At 36.8% G+C, this 17,611-nt stretch overlaps 1 protein-coding gene across 2 annotated transcripts; it reads right to left on the bottom strand.

Annotated features, from left to right (window-relative positions):
* Positions 1-538: 538 nt before the first annotated feature.
* Positions 539-17,090, bottom strand: abraxas2 (abraxas 2, BRISC complex subunit). 2 transcript variants are annotated; one of them, XM_039784623.1, is made up of 9 exons: positions 16,944-17,090; positions 14,896-14,986; positions 10,086-10,122; positions 9,461-9,527; positions 8,754-8,944; positions 4,830-4,952; positions 4,204-4,288; positions 3,961-4,078; positions 539-3,760 (listed from the first exon to the last, which is right to left on the bottom strand). In XM_039784623.1, exons 1-9 carry the CDS (start codon positions 17,013-17,015, stop codon positions 3,195-3,197), a joined length of 1,350 nt encoding a protein of 449 aa, XP_039640557.1. In that variant the 5' UTR covers positions 17,016-17,090; the 3' UTR covers positions 539-3,194. The 2 variants fall into 2 exon arrangements, with proteins under 2 accessions (XP_039640557.1, XP_039640558.1); XM_039784624.1 differs by having other exon boundaries at positions 4,830-4,949.
* Between the last annotated feature and the right edge of the window lie 521 nt (positions 17,091-17,611).

Here is a 17,611-nt window from a genome sequence, read left to right as displayed (position 1 = left end):
CAATTTGTTGCTTCTTTGGCAAGCAACCACGTGGTATCCCCTCAAACGGGATAAGGGGATGATGTCATCGTAAAAATACTGCAGCAAGCAGTCTGCAGTAATGCATGACAGCTTGAGCAAGTTCTCAGCGCTCAATTGTTATTACTGAGGGGCGTCTGGCGTCTACACACTCCCAAGCTAAAAATTTATTTGCACCTTAATTAATACTTTACCCTGTAATTTGTTCACCTGCAAAGCAATGGGATGCATGGATGCAACTCTTGTTTACAAGAAAGCCCGTCACACTTGAATGTGATGTCATTGAAACAAACACCAGTAAGTTTTGCGCATAGAAATACACATCCAAAATAAATGAATAAGATGTTTTTTGGAGAACGCTAAACAAAAAAATGGTTTCCAGTCATTCTATGCTATAACCTGCAAATTGCATGTTCAAAAATAAGAGAATTAATGTAACAATATACATTTTTAAAGTTTTAAAATCTCTTGCACATTTAAAGTGATATTCTATTTACTGCAATAACAAAACAAAGGCACATCATAGCACATATCTCATTTATTGTCCCCCACTTATAAGAACAATATTCTCCGTGCTCGTCCAAGCAAGCTCTGGTCTACTTTCGTCAAGTACACATCGTCCAGATAAAAGCTGAGAAGTTTGAAGCTGTGCACTGGACTTTGTGCTGTCAGGGAGGTGTTGATGTTGCAATGGCATACTCAGGGAAGGAAGGAAAGGGTCACCCCCTACAATAAGAGTACATGAGTGTACATTTCTACTTAGATGGAACTTGAAAGGTATAGGATCCTAACAATGTTACTCCTCTCAAGCTTTAGAACAGTGGCCCTCAGCATCAGAGCCCTGCTGGTTTTCATTCTGGCAATCAAATCAGGATTACACCTGGGGATGTCAGCTTGAAAGACTTAAAAAGCAATCATCTAGGGACTGAGGGCAAGGATTAAGATTGAGGACCAACATTGAGAACTGCTGCTCTATACCACCACAACACTCAACTGAGACAAGCTTATACAGTAAGTGTTGTTTAAATGTTAACACCCCCCCACCCCTTGTCTACTATACATTCATTATATATTTGCTTATTATATTCCAGTACTTAAAAGGAAACAATATTCCAACCAAACTGATTTTGTCATATATTTTAACATTGTGTGATTGTGTTACTCTGGGTGATTATGACTTAACATTATGAGTGCCAGTCCCCGATAAGTGATGCGTTGGCAATACACATCAGGGCAAATAAAATGAGGCAAAAACCATGACATAAAAACAGTCTGTGTTTTAAAAAAAAAAAAAAAAAAAACCTTGTTCACAAGGCAAAGCTTCTCCCACCACAAAATGTCTTCATTTGTGAGTGCAACGTCCTTCATGTGCAGTACAAACGTCTGCCCATGCTGAATACAAGTGTCTAGAATCGACCGGTTCATGCAAGGAGGGTGTCCTACATCCAGCGCCCAATTAATCCCCACCTTGTTACTAAGTTGTCTTCAAACAGGCCAAGATGTTTTTAAAAAGTAATCTGCATGTCAGTCATGCTCATCATACCACCTCTGCATTGCAGGAAGTATACAGTTATAATTCCAGTTTCGAATAATAAAGCAAGCGACGTCACAGCTGCAACCATGAGATGCAGATCCACTCAGAAGTTGTCAGTGAAAGAAAAAAAGCTTTAGGAAGCAGTAAAGACGGTTTCAGGTAGACATAACACCACACCATGGAATGGGAGTCATTTACCTGCAGGACTTTAAAAAGAAAGCTGGAAGCCGATTATTGCAAACACAACACAGTTTGTTATACCCCGCAAGAGAGATCTGTGAATGTGTTCTGTGTGCAGATAGAAACTGCCCCGAGTGGAAGGCACTGTATACTGAAGCAAGGTCACGAGGTTTTCATCACATTATCCAGGTCCATACACATACATATACAGTAACATCGACCCAACCAGGTCAGAATACACGAGGTCTGCTGTCTACTATGCCAAGATAGGCAGATGATTGCTCGCTTTCTGTTCCCAAGGTTACAATTCACACACACACTACAGGGGGTATCGGCCTTCCATTTTGACTTTAATAGAGAACAAGTCAGTGAGAAGTGAGCTTGAGTGGTTATATGATCATGGTCGGTAGTATTGGAGACAACCAGCACTGTGAAGTGGAAATAGCAGCCAGGGTTTTATATGAAGAAGAACAGACAGATGCAGTATTTTAGTGGTAGCTCTCTGTGTTGCAGCAGCAGAAGGAAACTTAAGCGTCTGGTTAGTAAAGCTACAGCACATATTGTTCGCCCTGTGAGCCCCATACAACAAACAAAAGCTGAGCCGAGTTTGGCTCAGGGTGGTCGAAGAGGACTACTTGAGTGGCGCAACATGACAGCATTGGTATAGCACAATAATAAAGAAAACTTAAAAAAATTTTAGTGCAGTAAAGCGCATACAATTTCAGTGTTAACCAAGTGGAACAAGACATTGACATTCTTGTCAATCAAATTAGATCAACTATTAATCTGACAAAATATATAAGTATATGTAAAGCACCCATAGAAGTGGCAGAGCAAATTTAGATTGAAAGCTATTCTTCATTTAAATAGTCAACCGTATGATTAATTAAAGACTGTGGAACATGGAAAATAATATCTAAGAAATCCAAAATCAAATCAGAGAAATGTGCATGTTAAAGAAATTCTAGTTTCATAAATATATTTTTCAAATTAAAAAATAAAAACTTAACCATTTTAAAAATTGTTCGAAGGCCGCAGACTATTCTCCCTTTGCTTTTCTTAGATGGTTTGTTTAAAAGAAGGCAAAAAAAATAGTGCAAGAGTGGGTGCTCAGAGTTGGTGGTGCAAATATGAAACAAAAAGATATATTAAGCGTGAAGCAGGGCCTGTCTTTTAGGGAGCCCAAACATCCACACTGAAGTACCCAGACGGACCCCATTCCAGAAAGGAAAATGAAAACCCTTTCTTTACCCCCAGTGAGACACAACTGTTAAGCCTGCAAAGCCAAACAAAGTTTCCCATTAAAATGGAGATCAGACTAAGACAAGAAACATGTGCATGCCTTTCACTTTCAGGACTGGCACTTCTTTTGTATATATTTGTCTATCTTTGATTGCTTGAGATGCCCACCTCTTAAGGTGCGTCACTTATTTGTGTCCCATACACACCCTGTGGCATGTTTCTATGTGGTCTGAGATCCACGAGCATCCCCATCCGGACTGAGGGCAGCTGGTCGGCCTTGTGCTAAAATGCTGGCAGAGACCATTGGCGGATGACCGGCTTCACTCACTAAGTTCTCATATTCGCTACTGTCCTCATCTTCGTCCTCATCATCTTCGTCATCTTCTTGCCCTGCAGCTTGTCTGTCCAGCGAGTCAGAGCTTGATCCGTCACCATTGCCAAGGTACGGGGTGCTGGGAGTGGTAACAGGATTAGAGCTGGCACCAAGGCCCAGACCCAGCCCTAACCCGGGGCCCATCCCCAGTGGGCCAGGGTTAGGGTGTCCTGGAGAGCCCACAGCTTGGGGCCGGGGCAGTAGAGCAGCACTGGTAGGTGGAGAAGAAGAGGAGAGCAGAGAGTCATCCTGGGACAAGAGGTCAGAATAAGATGGCGGGTTAGGTGAGGTACTGGGCCGCTCCGGAGCAGAGGGTGTGTGGAAGGTTATCCTGGAAAGAGGGGAAGCCTCAGAAGGTTCTGTGTTCTCCTCTGGAGTGGGATGGGAGTCTGCATTTTGGGCCGCACAGAGCCCTGTGGAACAGAGAGAAAGATATAACTGCTAAAAAAAAAAGTGCATGTGGACATTTTTTGCAAAATATCAGCACACGAAATGTGAGGAACTCAAGTTTGGTTGACTGCTGTTTGATATTGATGTAAAGCCAGTTTATGTTTCAAACAAGCACACATTGGAAATTTTATTCCAGTTTATAGAATCCAAAACAGGCACATACTTCTCTCCTCTTCTGCCGTCTTGTGTTTCCTGAGAGCAATTTGTTGTTTGAGTTTGTTCACATCCTCTTGAATTTTCTCCCTCACACGTTCACTTTGTTCTACCTCCCCACACACAGCCTGAAAACAAGACAAACAGGTGAAACACTCAAACACAAAAAGGAAAAACAAAGTAATCAAGTGAACAAACAATTTCGCTACATGTCTTAGGACAAAATACGCCAGCTATCCGTTATCAAGCTCACCTGCACTTTATCTTGTAGTGCACTGTAGACTTGGAATATTGTTCGGATATCCTTCATCACACCATCTTTGTCAAAGAATTCAGCTCTGAAAAAAATATTTACCAAAAGATATATCCATTGCATCATTCAAGACATAATAAATAACATCAGTACAAGCTCACCCAGCGTGTTCGTCGAGGCCAAACATTTCAAAGGCATTAGAGCAGTAAACGTGAGTAGTGGTTAAATTGTGGATAACTTCTATATCATAAATCCAACCTATTCCACTTGCTGTGACAAAAAAACATAACTAGGACTCACACTCACTCACTCACTCACACACACACGTTTAACGTTCTGAGGTCACACAACTAAGGAGACATGGGTCCTTGCCAGCAGTGCACCCCGTCAAATAGAAAAATGCTTGTGGAAGGGAAGCAACCCACGGATTAGTTGAGGCCCCAGCATGGGGGTGGGAGGGAGTTGCACATGTTAGGCCCTTAAGGTGAAGCTGTAGTATGCTGTCAGGTAAAAACAGGTGCCTGCTGCAAAGACATATGGCTGTCTCAACTCTCCCTGACCCAGAAATGGAAGTCAGCAGTGACATGGGTGCAGTGCAAAGAGAAAGGTAAGAGTCCAAACCTTACCCATGCTCTTTGATGACCTGCGTGTAGCTGAGTGAGGTGTTGGGCACTGAGGAGACTTTGTATTCCTGCTGGCTTGTGTTGCCAAGGTTTGGGATTGTAAGAGTGATCCTCTGGTTGAACCTACTGAGTAGAGATGACCAGTTAGCACTGTTGAAATATACTTTTTCAGGACATTAATACTATACACATACTGTAATACTAAATACAATTATTTTCAACACAAATCTGAACTTTTTTTTTGCAATTCTTTATTTAAAGATGGATCCTGGTGACTTATGAAGCTGAAAAGACAAGAAAGATAAATATCTACACAAAGTTGCTGTTATAGCATTTTGTGACTTTGTAAAGTGTTGATAATGTATCACTCGCATACATACACACATATATATACATATAATAATATATAATATATATATATATATATATACATATATACATTATAATATATATACACAATACACATATACACATATAATATACATATACACATATAATAATACATATATACACACACATATACATATATATACACATATATACGTATATATACACACATCACATATATAATATACATATATATATATATACATGTATAGTATATATACATATCACATATGTATTAATATATATATACACATATATATATATATACACTATGTATATATATATATATATATATGCATATCATATATATACTATATAATATGTATATGTAATATGCATATACTATTAATAATATTATATGCATATGTATCATGTAATATATGTAATAATAATAATAATATATAGTAATATACGTATGTAATACTATGTGTAATATTATTAATAATAATAATAATATATGTAATAAGACTGTATTAATATAATATTATATACTAATAATATGTATATGCATGTATGTATGTATACGTAATAATAATATGCACGTATTATTATTGTATAATATTAATAATAATAATAATATGTAATAGATATATTATATATGTATAATAATAATGATGTAATAATATGTATGCATAATAATAATAATAATAATACGTAATAATATAATACGTATGTATTAATACGTAATATGTTATACGTATGCGTATATTATATTATGCGTAATACGTAATAATAATAATATGTATGTATGTACATGTAATAATAATACGTAATAATAGTATGCGTAATATTAATAGCATATGCTGTAATAATAATACGTATGTAATATGCATTAATATTATTTTATACGTAATAATAATATATACGTATGTATATGTAATATGGTAATGATTTATTATATTATTTAATTCTAGTATGTATTATATAGTTTTTATTTTTATTATTTTGTATGTATCGTAATAATAATAATACTATGTAATACGTATATATGTACGTATATATGCATATATATGTAATAATATGCAGTATTATCCTGGTTAATATGTACGTATATAATGTATGCAATATGTATACATGTAATAATAATATACGTATGTAATACGTATGTAATTGTATATTATACGTATATTATACGTAATAATATGCATGTATATGCACACGTATTATTATATGTATAGTAATAATATGCTGTAATGCACGTATAATAATATATACTATTGCTGATTAATATGCTGTATATATGTATGTACGTATATACTATGTATATATGTTGCACGTATGTATCACTACTATGTATGTATGTATTGTATATGTACGTATATGTGTATGCATGTATGTGCCAATTGTGTATAATGTGCATGTATAGTATGTATATACATTGTATGCACGTATGTATAGCGTATATGCGTAATATGTAGCGTATATGCCGTATGTATGTATGCGTATGCCACGTAATATGTAATAATATATATGTATAATAGGTATAATAATAATTGCATAATATATATATGCATTTCTGTTGTTGATACTATATATACTATCTATTGTTATTGCAAAATGTATATGAATAACGTATACTGTATAAGTTCTGTATATGTATAGATATTATTGTATAGCACGTATATACATGTAATAATAATGTGCACGCAGTAGTATAATAAGCTGTATGCGTTAGTATGTGTAATAATGCCACGTACCACGTAATATGTATGTCGCACGTACGCATGTATGTATGTAATACGCACGCATGTATGTATGTAATAATAATAATATGTAATAATATTTTACATGTAATAATATGTAATACTGCAATATGTATAATAATATGCTCTAATATGTATGTATGCACGTATGTAATAATATGCTGCACGTATAATAATAATATGCACGCATGTAATAGCCAATAATACGCACGTAATAATAATAATACTGCGCATCTCGGCAAGCGGCTGCTGGGACCCGAAGGACAAACGCCATGGAACCTTTAACGAACGTTAAACATCACATTTGCCGAAGAACTATTGCCCAGTCGACCTAGGTTTTAACAGAGCCATGCAATGAGAGCTGAAACATGTACCCGGTTCAAGACGTCAACGCACTCCAATAATCTTTGAATAAACTCCACTTTGAAAAGTTATAAACCCACCTCCTGTCCCAAAGTATGCACAACAAATCTAATTCAAACAAATAGTGATGCAGTTATGTTTTTCGCTCAGCCGAGCCTCTCTCTACAAGCGTGTGGAAACAGCCTGTGCTCAAACAATTCTTTTTACCTTTTCTCCTGACTCCTGAACGTCACTCTCACTCATCCGGGCATGCACGTCATCTCTCATGAGTAAAAACGCAGCTTCTTTCATACTCAAGTTTTCTTATTCCCTGAACACTTTTAAGTATTTGTTCTGAAATTAAGCATTCAAAAATGACGTTATTTTGTGCCTTCCGAATTATTACTGGGGTTCTCCAATCAATATATATATACATACAATACCACACACATATATATTGATAATATTATTGAAAGCATATATATATATATGGAGAGAGAGAGAGAGAGAGAGATATATAAGACATATATATATATGACACATATGAGCCACACAGAGCAGGTGGTATATATACATACATACATAAGAAAGACATACATACATATATAAAGTGAGATGAAGGAAGAGAGTGGTATGAGAGGAAGAGAGAGAAAGAAGAAGATACATAAGCATATAGAGAAGGCAGGTAAAGAGTATATACATATACATACTATATACATACATATATATATATACATACATATATATACATACATATATATATACATACATATATATATACATACATATATATACATACATGTACTATATATATACATACATATATATATATATATATACATACATACATACACACATATATATATTATATATATATATATATATATAAAAAAAAAAAAAAAAAAAAAGAGAATATATATATATACACACACTTAAAAAAAATCAAAAGCACATATATGCACAAAGTTTGTCATGTTTAATTTCATACATGTTTAAAATGGAACAATATGCAAAATTAGGGATGCACCAATCTGACTTTTTCTCTCCCGTTATGATACCTCCAATCAGTTATCTTCCAATACCAATTCCCAATCCCGTACCAGTGCTCACCTTATGTGCAATTTAAATTTAAATCTGGATGCCTCATTGCATGGAACTCATTTTTATGTGCGCTAACATGAGGCCAGGTACTTAATGCATTTTGATAGAAGAAAAACTGCATTTTTTATGACATGGATGAAGAAACTATATTTAATTGTGGATCTGCCACATAATGACTTTCACCCAATCCACTTAAGGTAATTATCGACCCACGTAACAATCAGAACAGAGCATCCCAAAAGGAACTTAGATATATAACAAATAGACAGGGTGGGAACTACCTTTATGTAAAATCAAAAGTCTGGACAAGAGTTAATATTTATTGATCAGACAGTAGTTTTGACATCAAACCATGAGTGTTGTTTGCACAAGTTGGTCAAAATGCAGTTATTACCTGCGGTTAGGTCTGAAGAGCACATACTCCAGTGCGTGCGTGGAGCTGTTGGCGGTGGAGATAAAGCTGAAAAGAAGGAAAACAAGGTCGGGAACACCAAGCAGCTGAGTCAGCTGTTTGTGGATGATCTGTTCCCTGAACGACATCTGCTGCTGCGTGTTTCTCCGGAACCGATACCAACCAATGACGTTCTACACAGCCAAAGAAACAAACCTCTTTTAAAATGTGTTTGAGTCAGTAAAGTCTCACTAATCCAACCCCATATAAGGATGGAGTAAAAAAACAAGTATATGGGCGACCAAAACACAAAATACAGTATGTGGAACAAAACTGACTAATAATTATGAAGTCCAGCTACTTATTGAAATACTTCAACGAGAAAAGGTAACCTAATCAATTTCAATACAATGGTACAGGTTGTTGTATAATATTATGTTTAAAGCCCAAACTGTTGAAATCAGGACTTTGAAGGCAATTTCTACACGGCTAAAGTGATCTAATTTATATTTTGAGATACACCGGTCAATCATACTTTTAGTTTGCAATCACCAATTAGTTTACAATAAAACTTAGATTAAAACTAAAATGTATGTCTAATTTTTAAGGACTCATTTTAGTGAAGCCTTGGCTTAAAAAGGTATCACTGACATTTTACAGGACATCAGCAACAATGTATGTTGAAATGACAATAAAAGAAATTCACTCACTTTCCGCCTATCTTTAAGAATGCTGTTGAGATTTTCTTCATTGAGTTTCCCTGCGTAGTCATAAAAGCTGATGAAAGGAAAAAAACAAAGACAAGTAAGTTCAAACTGATTCATCATGTTCCTCCTCCTCCTCCTACTTCTTATACCCAATCTTGTCAGATGGGGCCATCTACTGTCCAATGTTAAATTAATTTAGCCTGTGCTAAAATGCATGTAAGGTACTGTAAGTGATGTATCCATTTTAATTGTCAGCATATTTACAATGACCTAAAACTAAGATACCACAAGCTACTCAGCACAAAAGGCAGTTCAAAAAATATACATGCTAAATAAATAAATATTTTTTAAATTAGCCTATAAGAGACAATTATATTGTTAATCGCAATTATTTCTGAGACAATTAATTGAACAGCAAAATTTGGAATTGTTACAGCTCTATGTATGTGCTACAACAGTTGTCAGGTTTTCCTAAATGAAATGATTATGGCCAAAACTGCTGGCTGACCATTTTTGTCTCCATAAAGCAGTGTCTGTATTACAATTGACACTGTTTTAGGGAGACAGTATGTGCATTGATACTTGATGATAAAAGGAGCTGTTTGAGAATAAAAAGATCATATCTTACCTAAATAACTGTGTACAAGGATCATGGTTATGGATTTCTGTTGGGGAAAAATTTATGACAGATGTTTCAGTTATATAGCATCATATATGCAAAATCTTTAAAAAAAAGTCAAAGCGCAGCCCCACAACTGATATTAAAAAACAGAGGACTACAACCTGCTACATTCGCATGCATCTTTATTATATTCATGAAGATACCTGTAATTTATATGGCCAAAAGGACTGTTTTATGCCCTTAAGGCCACAGAAACAGGAAACCTAAACTAGCAAAGCTTCTGTTACTGATTATGTTACATTGCGTTTTTTGTTTCGGTTGTTTTAGTTTACAATACAAACTCATGTACCAAGGAGACTCATATTCAAACCATTTTTTTTTTTTTTTTTTTTTTTTTAAAAGGACATTAGCGTGAATCTATCGATTCTGTGACTGAAGCAGAAGGATTAGTGCTCAGCAAAAAGCTGCTTATTGGCATGATTTCCTTCCCAGTTACATTTTCCATTCAGAAAATTCTCCCAATAGCACTGAAGGGGCAGAGGAGAAATCCAGGAAGCATTAAAACCAAGCAATCTACACAACTGAAAAAAATCCATTCTTGAAATTATAATATACTTTTAATATGTTAGCCATATTTTGGCAGATTAAAATGCAGTACTACTGATTCCCATGGCTCTCCTGTAGTTATACTGACTGATGACATTTCATTTTTAATTGAAATGTCAAACTGAGTAAATGACATGAGTAATGGTTGGGTTTTAGTATCTAGTCTGCTGTTTATTTGAAGAAGCATCTTCAACAAGAAATATTATTCTATTCAACACAAATAGTTAGTCAACAGTCTAAAACAAATAGTAAGGCCCCCGCACACCTACACAGGTGCTTTAATTTATCCTAAATAAATATCAGACACTGAAGCAGCTAAATGTAATTTAGTAAGCAATCAATATTATTACTATTTACACCTGCGCTTTTCCAACAGTGACATGAAAAAGTCCTATGAAATTATAATCCTGTGAACTTCTTTGCAGTCCCTTCAGGTAGGGCTGGGGGTAAACGATTATTTATTAAACAATTAATCAGGCGATTATTTTATCGATTAGTCGACTAATCTAACGACTAATTGAACAATTAATTTAACTATTATTTTTCTGTTGCTCGATTAATAAAAAACATAATGTATCTCAAATAAACACCAAAAAAATCTTAATAATACACTTTATTAAACAACAGTTTTGCACAGCAAATAATCTTCAGCTTTACACAAAATAAAATAAAAAAAATTATTTTACTGTTATACAAAATGAAAGGCCAGCCTGTTTACTCTTAACAAGAGAGTTATGTTGGTACTGTACATTTACAGTACCAACATAACTCTTATTCAAATAATTCACAAGTTGTAGTGCAAAAAAAAAAACACTCTGCAGTGCATAGTATAGACATTCCTGAGAGTGTTTAACACAATATAAAATTCCTGTTTTCATTTTTACAGTCCCAACATAAATCCCTCCTGTACAAAGCTACTGCAATCTGCTTGCTAACGTTAGCTAGATCTAGCAGCTGTGCACTTTGGGGGTGCTAGGCTAACCAACGCATCTTAGCTCTCTGTGCAGTTTGTTCGTGCTAGGTTAGTAGCTAACGTTCACGTTAGCTAACGTTAGCTACTATAGATAGCTGTGTTCTGCAGCCGTAAGATGGCTACCATTCAAGCAAACATTAGATTATAACCAACGTTGGCTAAACACAGCTGTCTAGGCGCCAGTAGCTAGCTAATGTTAACGTTAGCTACCAGTGTTGTATAAAGTACTAGAAAGCAATACTTGAGTAAAAGTGCAAGTATCGTACTAGAAAAAGACTTCGGTAGAAGTGAAAGTTACCTTTTAGCACAGTGCAACACACGATTCTTCCATGCAGGGATAAAACAGCATTGCCATGCAGTGCATACTTAAAATTTGACACAATTTATAGAATAGAATATTACTTAAGTAAAAGTCTTAAAGTATCTGATATATACTGTACTTAAGTATCAAAAGTAATTTTCTGATATTTAATGTACTTAAGTATCAAAAGTAAAAGTAAAAGTTGTTTTTTTTTAAAAGCAAGCGGTTAGAACTTTTATTGTGGCTTTCTTATAGTAAAGCATAAAGCATATTCAGGGACTTTTCAGACACAATTCTCTTAAGTTCAAAGAACAAACAGCATATGTTTAGAGCTGACATCAATGTACAGAAACATTTCTTGCAACACGGGTGTAAGACGTTATCTTCACCACTACCCTGTTCACCGAGTTCACCACTATTGTCGGGGTGGTCGCAGGGCTCAACATAAAAAAAAATCCCCACTGGCCCCAGGGGCCAGTAGATCAGAGTTTTGCTGGCCCCTTCTACATTTTTACTGGCCCTGAAAGAAATATCATAGGTGTGATTGGAAAAGGACAAAAAAGCAGGAAAAAAGCTAGCCACTGCCACTGGATGTTGTGCCATTAGCAGCAAACCCCTAAAAACATGGAAAATCCATAGCCTAATGATAACTAGATAGGCTACTTAACTAGAAAATGATCTCAGATTAGTCCTGTATGCCTAATTTGAAATAAGACGATTCTGTTGCTAAATAATACAACTGGCAACATCGTCAACAATGAAGAACGCGTCATTCACGTGCATATTAAGTAGCCACGTGTATTTGTTTTGGTCTTAAAATACATCCATAGGTTTACCGCTCCAGCGAGAGGATGGCTCGTTTAGAAATCAGCTACGTTAACAATAGTTTGTCCAAAGTTCAAGATTGGTTGCAAATTAAGACAAACAGTTAGACTACAAACTGACATCTTTCATTTTAGCTCGTTTGTAAAGTAGCTGTTTGCAGAGTAGAGCTGTGTTTGCACAGCGCGGTGGACGAGAGTGGACAGCGCAGACAGATCAGACTGAGATATGGGTTTCTACGTGTTTCTGCCTGTAGAACAGGTACGTGGGTTATTGATAATTATTGACTCTTTAATCATGGAGGTTTTATTGTAGGCTACCTACTTACAGTAACGAGTGTAGTGTTAGTTCATCTGCGCCATCGGCGGTAAATAATCCTCGATACGTTTCCAGTCAGTAGGCTACATGTGCCTGCGTGAAGTAACGCACACACACCAGTGACTGTTGCTGCAACCAGCCCGACATACGTTTTAACTGGCCCGGGTCGCCGACGGCCATTGCTTATGTCGAGCCTGGTGGTCTACGATAACGGGAGGTCCTCCAGTAGGTGCTCCAGTAGGTGCTCATGCTTCCATGGCGGTTTGCAACAAACAAGCGCTGAAATAGAGCGCGCGGTGTGCGGAGCGTGCGTAATGCAATCTAGGAGCAGTGATTCGCCAAACGTCCCTTATTGCAGTCAAACACACATTTCTTCTAATTTTATTTTTTAGTAACGAGTAACGAAGATGCTTAGTGGAAATATAACGGAGTAAAAGTATACATTTTATCTAGGAAATGTAGTGGAGTAAAAGTGAAAGTTGACATAAATTTAAATAGCGAAGTACAGATACGTGAAATTTCTACTTAAGTACAGTAACAAAGTATTTGTACTCCGTTACATTACAACACTGTTAGCTACTAACCTAGCACGAACAAACTGCACGGAGAGCTAAGATGCGTTGGTTAGCCTAGCACCCCCAAAGTGCACAGCTGCTAGATAACACAGTACGCAAACATGAAATTAATTTAGCCAACGTTAGTACTACTTGTTATTGTCTCCTTCATGAGTGACAATCAATTGCACCTGACTGCAGTATGCAGATGGTGTTGGGCTAAATGTGGGCGGAGCTTAACGTTTGACTCCGCCCAACGTTTGACTCCGCGCTGGCGCCATCTGGTGGCGGAAATCAAATGTCAATGCAGCACCTACAGACAGCAATTATTATTATTATTTTATATATATATATATCTATATATATATATATATATATCTATATATCTATATATCTATATATCTATCTATCTATCTATCTATCTCAATCAAACGTGACTCACGGGAAACGAGCCCCGGTCTTTGGGGGATGCGACTCGTGGGCGGGAGCCCCGGTCTCCAGGGGACGCGACTCGCGGGAAACGAGCCCCGGTCTCTGGGGGACGCGACTCGCGGGAGCCCCGGTCTCTGGGGGACGTGACTTGCGGAAGACCCGGTCTCTGGAGGACGCGAATCGCGGGAAACGAGCCCCGGTCTCTGGGGTGAAAGCATGAATGTATTAAGAGGTGAAAGTCCTGTGTTTTTCCCTCAGACACACATTCTTCCTCTTCGGTTGCTATTGGGCAAGTGGGCGGAGTCAAACGTTTAGCTCCACCCACGTTGAGCCACTCCTCGATCTGCGTAAGTCAGGGTTACTCGTGACAATGGGATGCCTCAGTTTCAGATGCTCCCACATTGCTGTTGTGCTGGTGTGGTATGCCAACTCCATTTGGCGAAGAGCGCAAATAATGACACCTTTACGTTTGGGACTAAATTTGAAGTATTCCCATACCTTCGATGATTTAGGGCGAGCTGTTTTGTAGGACTTTTTCTTTTATTTGGGGCTTTTTGCAGGGCTTTGTTGGGAATTCTTTGAGGAGGTTGCCGTTTCGTCCTCCATTCTGCAATGTTTTGGTCTCCCACGTGTGTGTGGCGAGCATAGACTGTATGGTGGCGAGCTGAGGCGAAGCATCGATGCAAAAAATATGACGTCAACGTCAAAATTACGTCAGGCCTACCTTCAGGCTTCTGTCACAGAATGGCATTGATCAGTTGTCACTTAAGATGTCACAACATTTTTCATTTTGTCTGTTTCAGGGCTTACCTACTACCTGGAGCAATTCTGCACTGCTGATCTGTGTGTCACTGATGCTGACAGTCTCTTCTTGCCTTACATCTCCTAAGAGGAAGCCCTCCTGTGCAAATACATTTTTACAAAACTGTTAGGGCACTAGCGTAGACCAGAAACAATTAGTCCATTAATCAGTTAGTTAAGAAACCGATACATAACCAACATCATTTTTTTCTAATCAATTAATTGTTGAAGTTATTTATCAAGCAAAAAAAAAGCAAAAACATATTTTGGTTACAACTTCTCAAATGCAAGGATTTGCTTTTCACTGTTTTATATTAGACTAGCCAGATGGATAATCCTTTCATGTTAATGATTTTAACATGGTTGAGTGCATACAGAAAAACAATATACATGTCAGAATCACTTATAATCAAGACAATCCCTCGTGTATAGGGCTGGGTACCAAACGGCGATACGTTTAGGCACCAACCGGATTGCCCCTTTAGTATCAAAAAATGCCTCGTCATTCTATACCAAATTTCAATACCTAAGGAATAAATCTAATCAGCGTCAGTGAGCCAATAAGCATGGAGCATGCTTGTACCAAGATCTAACACTGGTGATTGACTGTGTAACGTTACACTTTGTAGAGGCATCCAAGAAAAACACTATGTCAGATTGTAGGGGGGCGCAAAATTTGTTTATGGCAAAGTATGTGTGTTAAAATATCATTCTGAATAAAGTATTGTGGTGTTGCAGAGATGTTCCCTCCCTAAAAGTCATATTCTACAGGCTTCCTTGCAAAAATCCCACCATGATCATTTTAATATATTTTTCAATGAAAATGAGAATAATGATGAAAAATTATCATTGCCTCCAATATCATGAATCATATCACAATCGCAATATCAGTCCAAATAATCGCATTAGATATTTTCCTCATATTGTGCAGCCCTAGTAGTGTAAAGGAGCTGATTGTTTTATTTTTACAGATTTGTACTGTAATGTAATTTATTTTTGTTAAAATGGATTTTATAAAATTGATATAAAGAAAGAAAATGATCGTTCAGGAACCGTACAGTCACTGTATGATACCCAGACCTATTCATGCAACATAAAATAACAAATCAACTTTTTGTGCTGGGAGTAAATTAGTCGTTTAGACAGCAGCTGGTAAACAACAGCGCTGCCTCATTCGTTATGCTTATGTCAGGAATGCAGGAAAACTTGTAAGCAACAACTATCCACCTGTCAAAGTCTTGACAAGAGGAAAAGGCGTGTAAACAGCTTAATTTGTTCTAATGCTGGTGTGAAAGGTGTCTCAGTAGTGTCTGTCCCATACGCTGACTACAAAGCATTTCTCCTCGATTGCGTTTCTAAAACGAGCACGGCCAAAGAAGGCCAAACATAAAATAACAGCATGTTTAACGTTACGCATGTCAGTCACTTTGTTAGACTTAGCTAAATGCAAAAGACAGCTAACGTCAGGTGGCTAACAAGCTAATCTAGCAACACAGAAACGACAAAAACAAAAAGGTTTAATGTAACCTTAACGTTAGTTAGGAGATTCACTGCGTTAACTTCATATGTTTGATGACACACTAAACTGATCAGATGACAGGTCGAGGTGACTGTAGCAACACCCGGCACACGGAAGTCACTTGACTTGGCAGCTTAGCTTGCTAACGTTAAGTAACGTTAGCTAACTAGCTACTGAGTATTTCCTGGAAGTCAAACTTTCCCATATTGACATAGTATGTATTCGTACGTATGACTCTTTATAGGTCATGTTATACATTAGATATTTAACACATTTGGAGCTGTAATACGTGAGATCATCTTAAAATTACTAATCATGTATTCATGTTCCTGTACCTAGCTAGCTACACAGTCTCATTAAAGCATACCTGCCCGGCAAATAGACGGGACCAATACTAGCTAGCTAGCCAGCAACAGGATGATGACACTGAAAAACAACACAAACTATGGCGTTGATTTTAGATCAAACACAATGCCGAGTTTCGCACACTTTAGCAACAATTGTCTTATAGTTTGTCAACATAATTTTAAATACTTACATGATCTGAGTTGCTGTTGGCGCTGTGATAACACACAGAACTAAAAGTATAACCTGAAATGGATGCCGCCATGATGGAAACATCCCTATCATCAGGCTCGGTGCCCCCTGCGGTTGCAAGCACGCTCCTCAAACGCAACGTCTACTGGGAACTGTAGGCGATCGGTATCAAAGGAAATGAAAGCGGAGACAAGTTTGCTAAGGATTTTATAAGATGGAAAACTGGACAAACAATTCTATTTCAGGATAAAGTTGAAAGTAATGAGATGAAAAAAATATGTTATTTTTCTTGTACAGTTCATTTTATTATTGGGAAAATGCCGTATCCACAAGAAGAAATTGGCGGACTCTAAACCACACTTTGGACATTTTTTTTATCAAGAACTGCGTCAACATAGCAACACTATAAGATACCTTAAAAATAAGAAGGCAATTAGGACTAATTTTGTGTTTGATACATTTCTCATTTATTTTGAATTGAATTTGAATTTTTGAAAGTTGGAGAAATGAGGTGTGCAGGAAGGAGCAGGAGAGAAGAGACATAATATCAAGACTTAGATTTGGACACACTGGATTAAACTAAATAGGTAAGCATATTACAGGTGGATTACTGTGATTACTGTGGGCAAGAAGAAACAATTGAGCATATCAGCATATTATCAGAAATAA

This window comes from Perca fluviatilis, chromosome 19 (genome assembly GCF_010015445.1).
Source record: "Perca fluviatilis chromosome 19, GENO_Pfluv_1.0, whole genome shotgun sequence".
Taxonomy (NCBI): Eukaryota; Metazoa; Chordata; class Actinopteri; order Perciformes; family Percidae; genus Perca; species Perca fluviatilis.
The sequence above is the reverse complement of the archived record's forward strand: the minus strand, read 5'-3'. Positions and strand labels throughout refer to the sequence as shown.